The 22,033-nt window shown below is 41.5% G+C and overlaps 1 protein-coding gene across 3 annotated transcripts in view; it reads left to right on the plus strand.

Moving 5' to 3' along the window:
* The window catches only part of IMPA2 (inositol monophosphatase 2), a 60,516-nt gene that overhangs the window by 12,813 nt on the left and 25,670 nt on the right, over positions 1-22,033 (plus strand). For all 3 annotated transcript variants that reach the window (XM_030212293.1, XM_030212302.1, XM_030212311.1), the window contains 2 exons: positions 6,476-6,609; positions 15,482-15,586. In XM_030212293.1, the coding sequence (XP_030068153.1) occupies positions 6,476-6,609; positions 15,482-15,586 (239 nt within the window). The remainder of the gene's footprint in view (positions 1-6,475; positions 6,610-15,481; positions 15,587-22,033) is intronic.

Below are 22,033 nucleotides of genomic sequence, written 5' to 3' on the forward strand. Positions count from 1 at the left end.
GGAAGGTCTTGAGCCGCTTCTTAAAGGTCGGGTGATCTGGGGTGAATTTGACCACTTGGGGCAGTCCGTTCCAGGATTGAGTGCTAAGATAAGAAAAAGAGGAAGCATAGACAGTCTTATATTTGAGGCCACTAAGAGCTGGATAGTGGAGATTGAGATACGTGCGAGCTGACTTGCGGGAGTTCCTGGGCGGCAAGTTAATGAGAGTGTCCATGTAAGCAGGAGCATCTCCATAGATGATTTTGTGCACCAATGCGCAGATCTTGAAAACGATACGGTCCTTCACAGGAAGCCAATGCAACCTCTCACGTAATGGGCTTGAACTTTCAAATCTCGATTTGTCGAAGATGAGTCAAGCTGCTGTGTTCTGAGCAGTTTGCAATTTCTTTAGTAGCGTGGATGTGCATCCCCCATAGGTACTGTTGCAGTAATCGAGATGACTTATAACTAGGGACTGAACTAGGTAGCGGAATACCTCTCTAGGGAAATAAGGCTGGATACGCTTAAGTTTTCAAAGAGTGAAGAACACTTGTTTGACTACAGAGTTACTTACATTTATAAGATGGCTAAAAAATTCAAATCCTGTACAGTTTTTGATGCTAATTCCGATGAAATACATTTTAACATTATGGATGCAAAATCCAGTCAAACAAGTTGACTCAAAGTGTGCATCAAGTGTATGTGCGAGTGTGTGTGTGTGAGAAAGAGTGAGTCTGGGTGCGAGTGTGTCTGTGAGAGAGAGTGTGTGTGTGAGAATGAGAGTGAGTCTGGGTGCGAGTGTGTCTGTGAGAGAGAGTGTGTGTGTGAGAATGAGAGTGAGTCTGGGTGCAAGTGTGTCTGTGAGAGAGAGAGAGTGTGTGTGTGTGTGAGAATGAGAGTGTGTTCAAGTGCGTATGTGAGACAGTGTGAGAGAGAGAGTGTGTGTGTTTCACACAGATACAGTGTGTGCAAGAGAGAGTGTGTGTGTGAGAGACAGACTCTCCGTGAGACTGAGTGTTTGAGACCAAGAGAGTGTGTGAGTGACTGTGTGACACATAGAGAGTGAATGTGATACAGTGTGAGACATAGTGTGTGAGAGTGAGAGAGAGAGAAAGTGTGTGTGAGAGAGAGTGTGTGTGACAGAGATACCCCCCTCTCTGGTGTCAGGCCCCCCCTCCCTCCCTCTCTCTGTTGTCAGGCCCCCCCTCTCTCTCTGGTGTCTGAGCGTTACTGTGCAGGACGCTGAGCTCTGTCTGTGCTTCAAGGAACTGACCAATCCTATTTAATAGAATGCACCACCAACATTCTGAAGCCGAGAAACCTCGTGTGGTTGGTCACTTCTGCTTGTGACGAACCCGGAAGTACGTGATGTCAATTCACGAGATGGATACAGAGACTTACAAAGTTACATAGGTTTCTATGGGGCTCATTTTTGAAAGAGAAAAATGTACAAAAAAAGGCACACAGTGGCAGCTGGACGTCTTTCTTGCAAAAACGTCCAAATCGCTATTTTTGAAACACATTTTTAGATGTTTTTGTATGCAGTTCATCTGCAGTGCATCCAAATCACAAGGGGGGGGCATGTTGGAGGCGAGATTTGGACATTCCTAACACTTGGACCTTTTTCTGCCATAATGGAAGAAAGCAAATATCCAAGGCTAAAACTTAGACGTTTTAAGTTAGACCTGTTTTAATAATGATTGAGTCACGAAAAGGTGCCCCAAATGACCAGATGAGCACTGGAGGGATTAAGGCTTGACCCCCACCCTTACTTCCCCAGTTGTCACTGACCCCCTCCTACCACCTAAAAATGTAAAAGAAACCATTCATACCTGGTTCTATGACAGCTTCAGATGTTATGACCAGTCCTATTAGAGCAGCAAGCAGGTCCCTGGAGTAGCCTAATGGTTGGTGCAGTGCACTATAGAGAAGATCCCATAACCCACTCTATTACACTTGTGGTGGAAAATGTGAGTCACTAAAAACCTACCGAACACCTACAATAGCCTTTATGCCTGCAGTGCCACCTATATGTGGGTACAGTAGGTTTTTGGTGGGTTTTGGAGGTCTCACCATACAATATAAGGAGGTAATAGTACCTGGGACATTTTATGTGAAAGTTCATTGCAGTGCTCCCAAGGGTGCCCCTGTGCTCTGCTTGGGATGTCTGTCTGGCCATTACACTAAGAATGCTGGCTCCTCTTACTTCCTAAAGGCTTGATTTTGTGCATTTTTCACTTTGACAGTTTTTCCAAAAATAGTTAAAAAAGATAGGCCAACTAAGCACAACTACATCAAGCAAATGGCCATTTTTGGTGAAAAAAAAAGACTTTTTCGGGTTCAAAAATGGATTTTTGGACGTTTTTTGCAAATCATCCAAAGTTGGATTTAGACATCATATCAAAAATGCACATCTCTGTAACTTTGTAAGTCTATGTGCTTTGAAAATGAGCACCTTTTATTACTTAAATTACCATTTTCATCACTTTAATAAAGCTGTCTGAAATTTTAAGAGTACATTTGCTTATTTTTTAAATTGCTAATTAGAATTTGTGTTTGGAATTCTAATTGCTTTCGCCCTACTTCCTGGAGTACCCTTGGCCAGTGTAAATAAAGGAGCACGGCCAGGAAGAGGGCAAACTTGTGGATTTTGAATACCATTTGAGGAATCTTAAGTACATTTGTCATCTATTAATACATCCAAGGTCACCGTGGGAGGGTTCCCAGCCCAGACGTTCTACAATAGCAGAGAAGACAGTAGAGGTCATACTTATTTCCAGGGCTTTTTTTGAGGGGGTACTTGGGGGTAGTGAGTACCGGCACCTTTTCCATTGTCTGCTAAAACTGACCCATGGTCCCCAAGTTTTAATGGAAGAGCTCAGGCTCTACACACCAATTCTACCTTGTCATAGATTCTGTGACTGGCTGCAGGTGGCCTGGCTATTGTGTGGTGGTTTCCTCAGTGATCACTTCACCCCTGAAGGGTGGCATAACATTTGAGTACCAACACTAAACATGCACTGCTTATTTCTCTAACACTTGTTGCACAGTCTGTTTCATACTACAAGGATTATTAGTAGTTCTGAAGACATAATTATTAGTACTTCAATAGACTGGCAAAATGGGTGTCCTATGAATGAAAGCAACAAACCATGTGCGCCTTGCTAGCCAGTTATCTGTCTCATAAAAATTACAGTGCATTTATTATTTCTACTCGGTATATTCACACAACAATATATAAATCATGGCCGTGCAGGGGCATTGGGTACCCTAGGCAAGTCAGCCTTCTGCCCTGATTGTGACTTGCTACTGTTCCACCACCCCTTCCTTTAAGGCTGGCACTGCAACCACATTCAAAATGTGTGGACATAGGGCCAACATATCCTGATGATGATCTTTTGCATTGCAATGGGAACAGCACAGACTTCTGCACCCCCATCTGGCAAGCTCAGTTCTCTTTTTGACTGGTAGGATTCCTGTCAGAAATGCTGCTCTATTCATCTTTGCTGCCTTGATCTCCTCTGGTTACCTAGCAGTAGAATCATATTTCAGCAATATTGTGCCCTTGTAATCCTCTCTACATCCCCCCCCCCCCCTGGTTATGTTTGCCTCTCTCTCTTTACTGGTAGCATTTCATCATCCATCGCCTTTCACGTGTAACATCCTGAAGTATATCCAACCACATCCAAAGATTAGATAATCTTGAAATGAGACAGTTTGTATTATAACAATACTAGTAAAAGAGGCCCGTTTCTGAGCAAATGAAACGGGCGCTAGCAAGGTTTTCGTCGCCAACACCCCCCCCTTCCCTCCCTCCCTGTCAACCCCTTCGTTGTTCTGCCATTGCTCCGCCCCCAACGTCATGACGTTTGACGCGAGGACGGGGCCCGGAGCGATTTCCCACCCACCTCCCTGCCAACCCCTTCGTTGTTCTACCATAGCTCCGCCCTCGAGGGCGGGGCCCGGAGCAATTTTGGTGGCTTCACCACCACGAACCTTCGAACCTTTTTGAAGGAAGTCAGGGCTTGGCTTCACTGACGTCAGTGTCCTCAGAACGTTGAGGGTGAGTTTTATTATAGTAGATATATCCATTGAAAGATGAAGCCTCAGGGCCAAGATGCCACAAAGTAGATTTATTCAAAAATCAAAGAAAAAAAAAAAAAACACAGGAGAAGAAAAAATTGTCTTCCGCGTATTATGTTAAAAACTGAAGGTAACCCAAAAGTTTCAATAAGACATCTTACTATGTCTTTTGTCTGGTTGGAGATCTGGAGTGCTACAAGGGAGAGCAGTTCTACATCTGCCACCCCAAATGCTTGATTTAGTGCCTCATTCCACATTGGGAGCAGGATGGAGGTTGGAAATTATAACAATTTTTATAAAGCAGCTCAAGATAGTGCTGAAAGAGAAGCACTATGGGTCCCCTTTCTCTGGTGGTGACTAGGCACAGAAGGTAAACATTTGGTCTAGGGTAAAGAATTAATGTGAACTAGAGACCAGGGGATGGTCTCTGTCATCTTAGCTACTCGTGTTCTTGCATTTATAGCTGGTTCCCATCACAAGAGATGCTTGCTCTTTTATGCTGCTTTTTTATTTGAGATTTGCTTTGTTTTAGTTGAAGAGAAAATAAATCCTTACCAGGCGGATACAAAGAAACACCGCTATTAATCAGAGTGAAGTTTCATGAGATGTTTTTGTGAAATGCAAAATGATAATAGACTGGGATTTTTAATCCTAGGCTTTGTTTGCAGCTGGGTAATTGCACATTCAATAGGAGATCTTAGTCTGTCCTTGGATTTATAGTTCTGCTGGTATTACAAAGCAGTAGTAGGTAGTGGTGGAATAATATATGCAGAAAATTTGGGTAAAAGCCAGGGATAACATTACTAATGTCTTCCAAAAGTCTTCACACCTCTGTTTGTTTTTCACATTCTGCTCTCTGATATATTCTGAACTGTATTTTTTTTTTTTTAAAGTAGGAGTCTTTCAGTGACCTAATATCCTGTTCATTTTCAATGTGAGGTATAAAATTATTTTTTTTTTAATTGAAATTTTGAAATGTAACATTTTGGACTTATAAAAGAAAAAGCAGGTACAAAGCAATAATAATCACCATAAATGTAAAGTCAGGGAGGGAAAAAAAAAGTACCAGCTACAGTCCCACATAAATAGTGAAAAGAGAACCATACACCACGAAACAGGAATGTAACAATAATAATAGGTATATAACCATATACTCATTGTACATAATTATATACTGGCTCAAAAAACAAAACCCATTAGGAAATTGTTTTTTTTTTTATCTGATTCTACAATTGATTAGTTTTTTTTAGGGGGGGTATTTGTGTGTGTGTGTATATATGTATATATGTGTGTGTATATATATATATATATATATATATACCCCCCAAACTAATCAATTGTAGCATTACATTAAAAAAAAACCACATTTTCCTAATGCACTTCATACAGTACATTTTAAAATATATATCATAAATATATTTCAAGGACATAGCAATCATTATAGGGACATTCACATATAACATAACATAAATGAAAGCTAATGTTAAATCTTTATTATAAGAAGCCATGCCATCATCCTCATAGCTCTGCTTATTAAGCTCTGAAATAGCCATGTGGGAGGGTACTTTTAAACATTGGGTCTGCCCTAAACCAGCAGATTTCTGAACTAGCTTATGGAACTAGCTATCAGGGATGTTGGGAATGCAGTTGGTCAAAGATTCCTGGTTAGGCCTTCTTGACAAGGCTGTAGACTTGAATTCTGTCTTTAAGTGGCATATGTTATTTGTCTGTAATCCTTGTTTTTTGGCAAAACAATGTATATTATTGTAGTGGGTCAGTGACTGCCACCTCCTCCCCCAGTGGTGATACAGTAGAAGAATTGCATTCACAAATTGTAGTGACTGGAATGTATGCCTGTAGAGTTGGCTGGTGTGATAGCAAAGATGATGCTTTTGAAAGGCTATTCTTACGCTCTTAAGTCTGGACTCCCTTTCTAGGGATCCTAATGATGAGAGTGCACAGTGCTTTATTAAATAACTTGGAGTTTGAAGTAGGAATGTTAGGAGGGGAGGGAATGTTAGGGGGTGGAGGAATTTCTTTCAACTTGTATACATTCTTCATAACAGAAGGAAAAGGAAGTCAAGTTTGTTAATTCGCACGGTCTTCTTGGTATTGTGGTTATGATAACAGCATTTGTGATGTCATTAATGTTTCAATACAAAGATTAATGTAAAGCCCTGAAACTGGAAACCAGCTATGTCGATTTTGAGATGATCTAGTTGTAAGGCAGTAAAAGTGTACAGATAAACTTTCAGGACCCCAAAAGTCCTTTTCTTGCGGAATTTTACTGAATTGGCAAATATGAAATATGTTACAATTATTAACAAAAAAAACAGCTGAAACTAGAACCAAATCAAAGAGAGTTGGATAATGTAAGTAAATACCTATTTGACCTAAAGCTTTCTCTCCCCAGATAATTAGGAGAGCTCTAATGGAAGAAAAACGTGTGTCTACAAAGACATCTGCAGCAGATCTGGTGACAGAGACTGACCACTTTGTTGAGGATGTGCTCATCTCATCTCTGAAAGAGAAGTTTCCTTTGCACAGGTAAGCAAGCACCTCTGCCTGGGAAGAAAGCAGGATCTCCCCAAGGCCTGTTCCTCCTAAGCCATCTACAAGTCTTCCTTCCAGGATATCTAAAAGGAGTTTTCAGGAGATAGATTTTCATGTGTTTACTCTGTGCACCACACTATATTTTACATATTTTGGTGATCTGAAAACCAGGCCATGTGGTGCTGGAAAGCACTGTGAGGTACGCAGGAGGAGAGCTGCAAATAGTACATGAAATGATTGTCACAAAACCTGAGCCTGCCTCTGTTTAACACTGCAGACAGCTTGACCTGTTTTGTCCACTGCATACTTGATGTCCTTGTAATTCTTGGACCACATCAGAGCAGAGAACAGACCTGTGAATGGAGTTAGTTCAGAAATACCACAAATCAGACTATCAGTTGAACGGAAGGTAGTAGTCAGTTCGTAGCGCTTAGCTGGGGAAGTGGCAGGCTTTGGGAGAATTTGCTTCAGGGAGGACTCCGTTTTTATAAAAAACAAAGGAAATGTTGGCATATAATGACAATATGGCCAATTAAATGGGCCCATCCATACCAGCTATTGAGTTCTACAATCCCTTCCTCTCCCTTAGAGATTCTCTGTTTTTGTCCCAAGGGATGGTGTTAAGGGCATTTGGCACTATAGGTGAACCTTTAGCCTTGTACTCCCCCCTGCCTCTGCCATTACCTTTTGGGATCCTAAGCTTCCCCTAAAAGGATTTTAATAATTTAAACTTGACCTTTTTGATTATCCCAATATCAATCCTCCCAAAATGATCTGTTAAAAAAAACTCCACATTTTTATGTTAAATCTTTTTTTTTTTATTGAAAAATTTGATAAACATTCAATTAAACAATACAATGTCTTATGTCTTTAACTTTCCACACAAGTTCCACTCCTATCTTATCCCCTTCTCGACCCTAACCCAATACCCCTCCATAGCATTTTAGTATTACAGGTCTGTTTAGTAAAAGAAATACCAAACAAAACCACTGAACAATGATGGAGGCATTTAAATAATTATCATATCTCCATTCTCCTGTCTTTCTTACAAAGTCTGTCCCCATATGCTTTATAACAAAGACCACTGGCCATTTTAATATCGCCAGTGGCGTTCCTAGGTGGTTGCGGTCCACTCTGGGTGCACGCCGCTGTGGGGGGTGCTGCGCGCGGCTGTCCTCCGTTCGTTCCATGCATGGAACGAACGGAGGACAGGCGCGCGCGGCACCCTCCCCAGCAGCGTGCACCCGGGGGGGGTTCTTTCGCGGGGGGTGTCCTTTCGCGGGGGGGGGGGGGGGTCGCTGCACCTGGGGGGCAGGGCGCATCAGCGATCCGCCCCGGGTGTCAGCGCCCCTAGGAACGCCACTGAATATCGCCCTTTGAACCGACCCCATCCTGTTTATATGTTTGTGAAGCTGTTCTCTCTCTAGTGAGGTCTGTCTGTAGACATACAAAAGCACTTTCTCTTCCTTTATCCTGCTGACTGTTTCTCTCCGTATGCACCCAAACATCTTTATGACACTTGCTGTTGCCTTTGCTACCTGTTTGGCCATCTTAAAATTGTCAGATACAATCACCTCAAGTCCCACTCTTCTATCATGCACAAAAGTACTTCACCTCCTATGCTGTACGGTTTCCTTGGGTTTCTGCATCCAGAGTGCATGATCCTGCATTTTTTAGCATTAAATCTTAGTTGCTAATATCTAGACCATTCTTTGAGTTTTATTAGATCCCTCCTCGTGTTATTCATACTTTCCAGGATGTTTTATCCTATTGCATATTTTAGTATTATTTGCAAAGAGGCAAACCTTACCTGACAGCCCTTCTGCAATGTCTCTTAAATGTAGTTAAGAACCTGACCAAAGACCAATCTCTGTGACACATTGCTGCTAATGTCGTTATGGTTTTTTTTTCTCTTATAGTATTGATATTTATGCTCTAATTCAGATGTTATCTAGAAATAACAAGACTATTAATATCACTACCTAGGGGTATTGCTGTTATTAAGGAGAATATTTTTTATCCATGTGGCTTGTGTGCAATAGATAACTTACTGTTTTAGTTTCTAATGAGACTGATAGAGTGAAAACCAAACCTCAAATCTCCTGACTTCTGAGTTGCATTATATATATACTGTGGGGTGTATGGTATTTCTAATAGGTTAAATCAATACTTTACAATATTTGATTTACATGCCTCACTAACACCCCTGTTTTCTAAGCTGTGCTAGCGCTGACACAGCCCATTCAATTTGAATGAGCTGTGTCAGCATTGCCACGCGGCTTAGTAAACAGAGGGGTAAATAGCTCAAGGCGAGTTAAAATCATACCAATATTTGATTTGTTATAAAAGCTCAAAAGGCTCCATCTCCTATAATTATTTTACAAGCTACTTATTCTCCATACATCATATGATACAAACCAAACGTAACAGGGACTCCCCGAACTTAGCCATAAACACCTTTTTGAAAAACAATGCTTTCAAGTTCTTTTTAAATCTGAAATATATGTCTAGATCTATCACTCTGCATTCAACTAGTCAGCATATACAGTCTTTTCACATTCTGAATCTCTTTCCTATCAATACAAGAAATGTTCCTTAAGATCCAACATGGTGTGCTGGGGGAGGACGTGTCTGCTTGAGCTCTGTCGTCTGGAAATTATTGTACCAAATTGATTCTTACTTGCCTGTTAATGAGTAACAGAAGGGGCAACGTGTGCGACTACCCCTGGCTTCCCTATCCACTCCGGCAATGAAGCGGATAATCCTTGAATGCTCTTGAGCGCCAATGGGGCCAGCTACTCTTTCCCTTTAAGTTGGACCTGCTGATGGAGTATTGGGTGGCTGTATTAAAGGGGCCTTGTTGAGCCCCATAGAATGGGTGGTGCTCCCGCAACCAGAAAGTAGTTCAGCCGCAGGTCAGTGTCTTGCCAGGGAACCCCAGGAACTGGAGGCAAACAACGGCCAGAATGAGGGGCAACCTGTAGCACTGCCAACTCCTCTTCAAAGGGAAGATCTTCAGATACAAGCTGCAATCAAGTCCCTTTTGGAGGAGACTGAGTAACTTGGTGAAAGTGAGGCTTTGTCCAAGGGTGAAATTCAGGCTTGTAGTAGACCTGCTGTGCTGACAATTGAGTCACTTTGGAATGCTATTCAAAGCATTCATTCCTGTTTGCTAATTATAACTAAGGAATGTTCAGAGGATTTAAAGATATTATCTGATGCTGTCCTTACCCAAGAGCAAGCCATTAACCACCAGTCCTCAGAAGTTGGTTTACTTAAATCTAAAGTTCAGAACTTGGAGTGATTAGGTTTAGCCTCTATTCAAGATAAGATCTATACCCATCAATGGATGGAGTACCTGGAAAACCAGATTAGGCAGCATAATTTGAGACTGCTTAATTTCCCTAAGTCTGTGGTCAGGAAGTATTTGGTGGAGGTTCTAAAGATGCCTGGACTTGTTGCCCCCATAACAAGATCCCATTATATTTTGAATTCAGGAAAATCTCGGGGGGGGGGGGTAGATCGTCAAAATCAAGTGGAAGGTGGCATGAATCTTATTCTTACTTCATTTTTGCAATTGTCCTTAGAAGTTATTACACAGAACTACGAAAGTAGTGACTTTGTTTGAGCTAGACCTCAATACAGGTTAAAAACTTTCCTTCAGACATTTGTGTACACTGTTTCTGGGTTCTAAAGTGAGTTTTTCCTGTTTTTAGCAAGAGAGACACAGTTGAGGCAGAAGACCTTTCTGGTCCTTGGGGCCAGAATTCAGACCCCTGGGAGCCACTTATGTGTGATGTTTTCCTTATTTGGGTTTGCTTCTTTTTAAAAGTAATCAATTTCAGTTTTTTTTTACCCAAAACAGTTGGAAAATTTTCAGAGCTAAGGAGGATATAAATGTAATTGTTTAGACCCATACGTTCACTGTCATGGGCTGGTTTGGAAGGGTAATTCTGAGGTCTGTTCTCCCTGATTTTTTTTTCTCTTTTTATTTAATTTCTTATATCTTGGATCTCTTTACCTATATTGTGGGCAAAACAAATTGTTTTATTTTTTCTTTTATAACCGATATTGTTAGTAATTTTTCTGTTATTGGTTGATATCCCATGATGATATATAAAAGTTTTTGAAATTTTAAATAAAAACTTTAAAAAATGTTTTCCTTAAATCTACACAAGGAACCTGTATCTCTGCTTTTCCCATCTCTCCTGTTGTCTAGCCTGTTGCTTCTCAACCTTTGGAAATGTGGAATAGAAGACCCAAAATCAGGCCTTAACAAATATTTCTTTGGATCTTTGCATCAGCCTGAAAACTTAAAAGCAAGCAACTAAGAATGTTGTCATATCGTCCTCACCAAGATTGGAGGGGGTGGGGACATATTGTGACAGGGTGGGTCAGAGAGCTCTAAGGTATTGGCTTCTAAGTTAAGTTTCCCTCTCCTGTGTCTGTTTTACTAAGGCTTTTTCCCATTCTTTGTCTGTGGGTTTGGGTGGGGGGAATAAAGCTGAGGAACTGAGTTAGATTCCCACTTCAGGCACAGGCAGCTCCTTGTGACTCTGGGCAAGTCACCTAACTCTCCATTGCACCATGTAAGCCGCATTGAACCTGCCATGAGTGGGAAAGCGCAGGGTACAAATGTAACAAAAAAAAAAATCAGGCCTCTAATCCACTATGGCTGTCCTCTCCACCTGTCCTTGTATACTCTCTCATTTTCCCAACCTGTTGTAGCAGTCTCCTTTCTCTCATCCCAGATAGTCAAGTCTGTCCTTAGGTAAGCAGTCACCCTCTTGATACCCAACAACAAACCTATTAGCCCCTCTCCCCCTTCCTCTGCAAGCTATGGGCCCTCAAGTAAAGTACAAGCACCACATGGTCCAAACTTGCTGAGAGCTATGTGGTGCAGGCACCAGGAAAATAAAATGGCTGTATGATGACAAAGTAGCAACCAGGAAGGACATTTGGGGCAAGGAAATCCAAGCTGTCCTAGCCATTTCTGGATGCCATGGAGGCATATTTTCAAAGCACTTAGCCTCCCAAAGTTCCATAGAAACCTATGGAACTTAGCCTCCCAAAGTGCTTTGAAAATAAGCCTGATGGTGACCTGGTGTGCCCTGAAATAAACCTTCAGGGTTATTTCATATATAATAAATTTCTTTGGTAAGCAAATCCCACATGTAGAGAAGGTGTTTTTATTATAACCAGACTTGCAGTTATTAGCTTCCTAAATATTTCAGATCTAAGTTTATAAAAATAATGTAAATCTAGGAAAGAAGCAAGAATGAATATAAAAGGTTTATTTTAAGAGACAAAATAGATCTGGGAAAGATATGGAAAATGTCATTATGGGATTTCATACCACTTTCCTGGCTACAAGTTCAAGCATAGTCTTCACTTTCTAGGTTCTAAACCTTTCAGGGTATTTTGACCATGAAGAACTGAGTCAACGTTTGGTCCTTGGGTAGAAAGTCCAGTGCTACCTCAGAGATAACAGTCCCTCTGCCTTTAGCACCTAATTCCAGCATTTGAAAATCTTACAGCCCATCTCCCTTTTAGTAACAGACATCCAGAATATGATTGAGGAGTTATCAGGACAGATTTTGGGAAGCCTTGGACCAGAAAAGCTGAAACTCTGGGTATTCTTTCAAACACTGCATCGAGAGGTCTCGGCTGCTCGCCATTTCAAAACAGACTACTCAACAAAAGGCACAGAATGCAAATAAGACAGACTACAATTCTCTTGACTGAAAATCTGAAGAAGCTTACAGGATGGACAATTTTAATTTTCCACTCTTGTTTGCTTTAGCCTAATATTGTAAAAAAGATTTTAACCAAGAACCTGAGCAGAAACCAAGGTTACAGAAGTTGTGGAGCACTTACACAGGCAATCCATAGGTCTCATATATTTAAGATTTGAACACAAATCTTCACCCATGTGCTTCCTCAGAAATCTTGGCTGATGGTGGTCTGGACCAGGGTACAATGAGTATCCTAAGCCCCATGTTATACGAAGTAGAGGGAGTCTTATGTTCTCTCTCTTTTTCTTGTGTCTCAGTGTTCTGTCACCCTCCCCATCATAGAAGGCATGTCTAGGCAGTGCATAAATACGTATAACTTACCATATTGGGTCAGGTTAAAGGGCCATTAAGCCAGTATCCTTTTTCCAACAACAGCCAATCCTGTTCATAAACATCTGGCAAGTCTACCTTAACCTGTTTATGGACTTTTTTTTCTCTAGTAACTTGTCCAAACTTTTTTTTTTTTACCACTTTTTAAAAACCTTTATTTGAGGCACCATTTATCCTGAGATGCTTTCAGGGTCAGATGGCTGCATGATGCACTCCCACTGACTAGTGAGTTAGTGTGCCTGAAATCTTGATAATGTCTCTTGTCGTATGAGTTCAGCAGTCACACGGGCTACCCAAACTCTAGGTCCCAACTTTCCCCTCCCCAACTTCTGGTCATTCACTTATTTGCCCTCCCCTATGTGGAACGATCTTCCTCTAGAGTTACGCCAATTGTCATCTTTGTCCATGTTTAAGAAACAGTTAAAAGCATTTGTTTCAGGAAGCCCTTTTAAAGAGCTAATTAATTTATGTGGCAGATAACTGAGTGAGCTTATATTATTTGACACAGTAAGTTTTTAATTTGTATGTGATTTTTATATGGTGTGTTTTTTCCTTGTAACCCACTTAGATTGATTGGATAATACGGGATATAAGTTTGATAAATAAGCAAGCCCCTGTGGGAAGGCAGAAAAGTCCTAGTCCTTAAGTCAGTAAGGCTCTAGTCCATTCCCATCAATATCCAAAATCTGTGGTAACCATCGTCAGGAACAGCTTCGTTCAAAAAGTTTCCAAATAATGACAAGAAAAGAAAAAGAAAGGCCAGGCTTACTAGGCTGTCTGTCACTACCCTAATCTCTTCTTGAATTTAGCTCCTCTTCCCTAACTCCTGATGGCAGGTAAATTAACAAAACAAAGAAAAAAAAGTTTTGATTCAGACCAATTATAATTCCCAGGTAGTTTTAATGCAACAGTCCCAAGACAGAAAAATACCAAGACGGCAGAGGCAGAGGCATAGCCACTGGTGGACCCAGGTGGACTTGGGATCACCCAGTTTAGGCTCAGGTCCACACCAGCAGCAGGTGCACCTTGCGTGCCACCGTGGAGGGAACAGGCTGGGCTTCCGTTGTCCTGCATTGCTATCTTCAATGGGTCCCAGGCAGCAGCAGTGATTCCTATACGCTGCCTGCCACTAACCCAGAAGCCTCCCCTCTGTCTGGCCTTGCCCTCCTCTGTCCATCGCAACTTCCTGTTTCTCTGTCTGGGCGGAACACAACAGAGGGGAGGCTTCTGGGTTAGCAGCAGTTAGCATGTGGGAATCTCTGCCAGGGACCTGTTGAAATGAGATTGAGATTTGTGGGGTGAGGGAAGGAACGAAGGTGAGATGCTTCATGGGGGGGGGGGGGGGGGCAAGAGAGGGAGAATTATTGGATATGGGATGGAAGGGAAGGAGAGATACTGTATGGAGAGGAGCGAGGGGTGAGAGAGGGAGAAACATTGGACATAGGGGTGGAGGGGAGGGAGTAATGATGCATGGGGAAATGAGGAGAAATATTGGGCATGATAGTGGAGGGGAGGAAGGGAGAGATGTTGGACCAGGGGCACAAGGGAGGAGAGAGAGTTGGTGGACAATGGAGAGAGAGAGAGGAATGTTGAACGCTCTTTTGGAACAGTGTGGGACTTTCGATCATCCGGGTATGAGGAAGATGGGGAATCGGACAGCTAGTGGGAAGAAGATGGAAATTTGATAGGTAGCTGAAAAGTAAAAAGGAGGAGAAAGATGAGAAAAGAGGGCTAAATTTGAGTTAACAGGCAGAACAGAAAAAGAGAGTAAAGAGCTAAAAAGGAACGATCAATACATCAGAGGTAAGTGTAGTGAGGGAGTAGACAGGAGAGATGAGAAATGACAGATTGGACAGCACTTCCTTTCTCCAGGTCTCAGTGATGGGGCATACATCCCAACCAGAGCTTAATATGCATTGAGTGAAAACAAAGTATTTTCTCGTGTTTTAAATATGTAAATTTGGTAACATCACAGTCTTTGTACTTTTTGGAAGAGTAAACATGGTGCCGGCTCAAGGAGTTGTGGTTCCCTGGGACAACTTTTCCTTTGCAACACCCCACTCACTAGCATCAGCCCTTTAAATAGTGGTGAGATCATTTTTTGCTTTCACCACTGTGCGCTCCTCTCTGCACTCTCCCAGCCCTAGCATCACCTTCAGTTTCCCTCCCCCTCCTCATCTAGCTTCTCCCCCTTACCTTCTCCAAAGAATTTGGTGCTTTTTGCATCAGTGGAAACTAGTGCTCTCTGCTTCTCTTATATGGCTCTTCAGGCCCCACTGGAGAATTTAAAATGTAAGAACTGGCATTTCTACAGCTCTAGCAGAGCTGGACAAAGAGAGGCAGAGCAGTGAGAGCGGAAAACACTAGCTCAGTATGCAAAGGGCATAACCAGTGAGGTGGGTTTTCAGCACCCTTAAGCTTTGGTACTCTCAGCCAGTGCCTCACTGGCTTTTTCCTCTCAACTCAGGATTTATAGACCATAGCAGTCTGGGAGCTGGAGGAGTGCCTTTCGAGGTGAGGCCTCTGGCATTGCTCCCTGAGTATACTATTCATATGGTATACCCAAGCTCATCCAGCTCCAATGGATCTGGGATCTGACCATAGATCCCCATCCTGCAGCGCATGATGTGTGCATGATGTTACACCTTGAACTATAGAGTGAGCCAGGATGGTGGTGGGTAACACGTATTTGAGGGAGTTGGTTAACTTTAACACTTTACTTTATTTCACACTAATTGTAGGTTTATTGGAGAAGAGTCTACATCTGCTGGATCAAAATGCATCTTGACAGAAAGCCCTACCTGGATCATTGATCCCATAGATGGCACTTGCAATTTTGTACATAGGTAAATGTAATGAACCATTTTTTAAATTCATTTTAATTTTGGTTCCTGAAGCAGATTTTTAAATTGCATTGTTCTAAATGAATCCTCCAATACAACATGAAGAGACGGAATGGTAGTGCACATTAATCACCATATGTAGGGGATAATTTTGGGCACCCAGGCTGTGAAGACAAAATGTACACTATGCCTTTTTAATAAAGGCAGTATGTGCATCTGCGTTCCTTTTATACAATAGCCACCCAAAGACCTGTTTTGAGGCAGGTGGAAATGGTCTGCCTGTGTTTCGTGCAAATACCTCTTCTTTTACCACTTTAGTGGAGAAGGTCAGCTCTGGAAGCATAGCCTAGTTGTCAGAGCAGCGAGTTGAGAACCTGGGAAGACAGGGCCCAAATTCTGCTTCTCTCTGACACTCTTTGTGACTTTAGTAAGTCACTTCACCCTCAATTGCATCAAGAACAATGTACGTTGTAAATCCACAGACATGGAGGTCACTTGTTCTCCAGACTGTAAATTGCCCTAAGCTCCGATATGGAAAATGCAAGTAATCTAAATCCAGCTATGGTCCCTGATCTCAAAATGCCTTACCTTGGTGGTGGAAAAATTAATGGAAATACTGCTGAAGGAAAGGATAACGAATTATTTATAGTCTGGTGGACTTCAAGATCTGAGGCAACACAGTTTTACTAGAGATAATCATCATGCCAGACTGATTGATCTCTTTAACTAGAGGACTAAATTGAGGTCAGGTACTGGATGTGGTCTACTTGGATTTTGACAAAGCCTTTGGTACTGTTTTTTCGTTTGTTTGTTTTTTTATAGAAGATTCGTGATTAAACTGAGTAGCCTGGAGGTGGGTATCAAGGTAGTGCAGTGGATTAGAAATTGGTTGACTGACAATGACAGAGGGTAATGGTGAATGGCATTCTTTCAGAAGAAAGAAATAAAGGTGACTAGTTTAGTGCCTCAGAGTTCAGTCTTGGGACCGATTCTGTTCAGGGTACTGCTCACAAACAACATAGGAGAAGTTTGCCCTTTTGTGGATGAACCGGTTTGTATTGGTTCCTTCACTTAGAAGATCTCAACGTAATCATAACTACTTGATTTTACATTATCTATCTGCAAAAGGCATAAAGTTTTTAAAAATATGCACTTCCACGTTTCAGTACCAGCTTGCAATCTATTAGAATTCTCTTCCCTTGGATATTTATTTATTTATTTTGGTTCTTATATCCCACGTAATCTGAATATCAATTATTCAGTTCTATGTGGCTTACAACAGTTGAGTAAAAGCAGATACAATTATTGATGTAAAGATTGATCTGTTACAGCAACGTAGCTAGAAGTTCATAGGCTTTTGCAGAAATACTAGAATTTGATGGATAACATACTTATTTCAGGGACTTTTCAAAGAGAAAGTTTTTCAGAAATTTTAGGAATATTAGATAATTAGAAATTTGTTTAATTTCAACTACTAAATCATTCCACTATTTAGTGCCTATATGAGAGAAATCTTTGCATAATATAGATTTAATTTGATGTTTTTATAGATGTTTTATATAAGATCAGAATCCCATTATTTGCAGTTTTGAATTAAATTGAAGATATAATTCAATAGGCAAAATGATAAGGGTTTGGTGTCATCTTTATCTGTTACTGGTGGGAATGCCTGGAGTCCATTAAAATGGTGGTGACCCCCCCCCCCCCCCCCCCAAATTGTATAAGGCATATCTAGGAAAGTTATTGTCTTGGTATCTTCTACAGAAAGATTGAACATCAATAGAATTCAGTAATCTAAGCTGCTGCAGGAGTGTGAGGGCAGGGCCGGTCTTAGCAAGTGCGGGGCCCTATGCAGACCAATTTGATGGGGCCCCATCCTAGCCCCGCCCCCACCCCTAGCTCTTTTCACCACATTTGTTAATACACTAGTGGGTAGTGCTGGACCGAATATTTGTATTCAATTCAATTTGGCCTTGATTAGTGCCCCAAATACATTATCCGTATTCAACCAAACAGTGATTTAAATTCAAATACAAATAATCTGGGGGCTCTACTGTGCTAAATCCTACTGAAATAAACACTTGATCTCTGATTTCACACAGTTTCTTTTATTTGTTATGTTAAAGCTCAATGCCCATTATTCAAATTTAGTATTTGTATTTGGCCAAATAATATTTTTCATTATACATATTCGACCGAATAGTAAAATATGCTATTCACTACAGCTCCACTAGTGGGTGGCTACTTATGCTAAAATGGGGAAAACTACTTACATTTGTTTATGTATATTATTGTGTGGAGCACTCATTTCCAGACTTCAAGCTATGAATCTTTAAAAAACTGTTAAATTGGCCTCTAGGGACAACTCAGAGCTGCAAGTTGAGCGGTCCCCATCCCACTAAATCCAGGTGTACACTGCAGCTAACAGGCTTTAGAAGCACTTTGAACGCCCTAACTTGGGTTTGCAGCCAGGCCTCATGCTGTGAGGTGAGTGGAAGAAAATCATGGAATCAGTGACAGGCTTCCCGTCAGTATTGCTCCTCAGTTTGATTAATGAGGGCATTTGAAAGACAATTAGCAGGAACAGGTTTGGCTGCAGCTTGCTTATCAATCAGGGCCCCTCTATTCAAAACACAGCACCGACTGTGCCCCACTTTGTTTTTTCCAGTTACAAAAGAACCCTATTGATGGTGCACAAATAGAGAACTATTACACAGCACACAAAAGAGGACTAGCAGGAAATGCTGCAGACCATAGCATCATTCATGCTAGGAATAATGTGACAAAAATGCTTTGCAAAGCTCAGGTGAAGAACCCTGGGCAGGCTGAGGAACTAGGAATGAACGGGTCAAAATCTTGCAGGGAGATTCTGAAGGTTTACCTTCTGCTCTGAATTTTAAGTTACCTCGTCGTCGACGTTGGAGCGGCCGGCAGGTAGTAGCAGTAGCCGTGAAAAGCGTGCGAGCTGCTGGGCGGCGCTTCAGGGGCCTTCCTTTCCCTCGCTCAGATCTGGTCCCGCCCTCAAAACGAGGGCAGGACCAGAGCTAAGCGAGGGAAGGGAAAGGAAGGCTCCCGAAGCGCCGCCCAGCAGCTCGCATGCTTTTCAAGGCTGTTGCTACTATCTGCCGGCCACTCCGACGTCGACAACGAGGTAACTTAAAATTCAGAGGACGGGGGGACTGGAGCTTGGGCGGTCAGGGCGGGGCCCCCTGAGCGCGAGGCCCTATGCGGTCGCCTCGGTCGCCCTCGCCCTAAGACCGGCCCTGTGTGAGGGCATAAATGTTTACAAGTTTTAAGGAATATCATTTAGCTTTTGAACTAAGGCATGGAGTCCAGTGGCTTTTACCAGTGCTTTATATGGATACCCAAGTTGGATCCAATTGAAACAGCCACTTTGTGGTATTATTCCTCGTCAATCTTCTCCCTTCTATGTTTGCTCCTACTGGGTTCTGTGAGCACCCTGTTTTAAACTCCACATTGAAAGTTAGTAAGTTGGAAAAAAATTGCTGAAAACACATGGATACAGTCAGAGTATGTTCTTATGGCAAAACTCAGTATTTTAATATACATCAAAAAGTAGTGAGTTGGAGGTTATGGCATGAGAGAGACATTGGTCCTTAGAGCAAGTGCTAACGAGGATAAATATTGTTGATTTGCAAGAACTGTATGGTCTGCCTAGCTCCTAATACTATGCTTGGTATCATTTGTGGCACCTCATCTTCTCAGCTAGTTTAATGTTTCCATCTGTTAGTTCCATGATAAAACATATACAAAGACATACTGATTCAATGGATGAATGGGTCTCACCTGTAAAAGTTGGTCTCAGAAGGGCGGTGTAATAGGTGTTGGAGTCCTTGGATTGGGGGTGTGGGGTTATCTAGATGCCTTGAAGAGTCACTGGGCACCTGGAGACTTAGTTTGGTAAGCTTTGATTTTTGAAGGCGGGAACAGAGGGGTGGAGGGATGGGAGGTAGGGTTGTTTGCTGGAATGGGGTTAGGGGAGGGTTTTTTCCAGGGGGGGGGGGGGGAGAATTTATGGCTGTTTTTTCTGAAGGTGCATCTGTTTGTAACCCTTTAGTAGTTGCAAAACTTTAATAAAATTTTATTGTAATTAAAAAAAAAATATATATATATATATACAGTTCCAAAATATCAATTAACATAAAAACCACCAAACTAAAATCTTACATATAAGTATATCAAACCAAAACATGACTGCTTAGCAAGAGGCTTGTGCTCTTATGGCCTCCTGCAAAAATGTCTAAAATCCAACCCTCTCCCCCCAACAAAAAAATCCCCCTTTTAATATAACATTTCCCCCATCCTGCAATTTCTCTTCCATTCATATAGAATAATATAGTCCAAAATAAAACAGTGGTCATAAGTGAAGTTCATTAAGGACCATCTTCCCTGCTTTACGTGACAGATCCTGAATGTATGCTTCCCATATGGTCCAGAAATGTTTCTTCTTTCAGTGAGGCTGGCATCTCTAGCTTCCATTATCATAAGACTATGGAAGGCACTCCTCTGGTGCCAGTAGATAGAAATTTCTCCTGTAACTAATGCTAGCTTTGCATAATAAAACTCGCCTTACCCTTGTCCAAGGGCCACAATGTGCATTTTTACCAAATAGTAGTCCTAATGCAGCAAGTATAACAGAGTTGTGTAAAATTCATCCAATATATGTGACAGTGCTATCCAAAATTGTTGGGTGAATCGGCAAAACCAGAATGCATGAGAGATTATTTTTAGCAGCCCCAATTTAATACACACAGCAGAGAGAGTGAATCCACCATGGTATGCTTGTACTTTAAAAAAACAAAAAAATGGTTCTAGTTAGAGTACAAACTTGACATTCTTTGTAAAAAGCACTATGTATTTATTTAGATTTTGCTCACACTTTTTCAGTAGTAGCTCAAGGTGAGTTACATTCAGGTTACACGGGAATTTCTCTGTCCCAGGAGGGCTCACAATTAAGTTTATACCTGAGGCAATGGAGGGTTAAGTGATTTGCCCAAGATCACAAGGAACAGTAGTGGGATTTGAACGGCCACCTCTGGATTACAAGACCGGTGCTCTAACCACTTGCCACTCCTCGCTCCACCCATTATCATTGTAGGGATCTGTGTTATTGCTCTAGTTATATCAGTGACTGGTAGTTGGCTCCCCAATCAATATTAAATATGAACTAAATCAGCATGAGTTTATTGGGAACTATTGTGCAAAGTGATTTACATAAAGAGGGAAACAGACATACAATTATCCAGTCATAACCAAAAAACTCATAAAGCTTATCTTTTTACACCCATGAGAAATGGGACCACGTTGGTAATGTGCAGTTGTACATAAGTCAAGAGATCTCGGACCCAACACACCAGGATCTAGGATCGAAGTTGGCAAATAGCCATATGTTATCATCAGTCTTGTAAAAAGGAAGAAACTGAAGCCTATCATGTGTTGCCCATCGCTTATAGGCCACACCATCTATACCGGGGACAAACAGAGGGTAGGGTTAAATGGCCATTTTCTCAATGGAGGAGGGTCAGTAGTGGCGTGCCACAGGGCTCTGACTGAGATATATTATAAATATCTGGAAATAAACTATCTGGAAATTGAACAATGAGTGATTAACTTTGCAGATGACACAAACTATTCAAGTTGTCAAACATATGCGGACTCTGAAAATTGCGGGAAGACCTTAAGAAACTGGAAGATTAGGTATCCAAATGGAAGATGAATTTTATATGGGCAAATGCAAAGCAAAATAGGATGTTAGGAATTATTACGAAAGGAATGGATAACAAAATTATGAATAAGGCAATGACTAAGAACATAAGAATAGCCATACTGGGTCAGGACCAATGGTCCATCTAGCCCAGTATCCTGCTCCCAACAGTGGCCCAATCCAGGTCCAAGTACTTGGCAAAAAACAGTTTGTAGCAACATTCCATGCTACCAATCCCATGGCAACCAGTGTTTTCTCCCCGTACATCTCAATAACAGACTATGGACTTTTCCTCCAGAAACTAGTCCAACTTTTTAAAAACTCAGATATGCTACCACCATTACCATATCCTCCAGCAGCAGTTCCAGAACTTAACTATTCTTTGAGTGAAAATATATTTGTTTTAAAAATATATCCAAGTAATTTCATTGACGTGTCCTCTGGTCTTGTACTTTTGGAAAGGAGTGAAAATCGAGTTCACTTCTACCCGTTCTACAGCCCTCAGGATTTTATAGACCTAAATTAAATTCCCTCAGCTGTGTCTCTTTTGCAAGCTGAAGAACCCTAACTCTTTAGCCTTTCCTCATATGGGAGTAGTTACACCCCTTTTATCATTTGGACACTCTTCTTTGAAGCTTTCTAATTCTGCATATCTTTTCTGAGATACAACGACCAGAATTGAACGCAATACTCAAGGTGACATCGCACCATGGAGCAAAACAGAG

This window comes from Microcaecilia unicolor, chromosome 1, assembly GCF_901765095.1.
Source record: "Microcaecilia unicolor chromosome 1, aMicUni1.1, whole genome shotgun sequence".
NCBI lineage: Eukaryota > Metazoa > Chordata > Amphibia > Gymnophiona > Siphonopidae > Microcaecilia > Microcaecilia unicolor.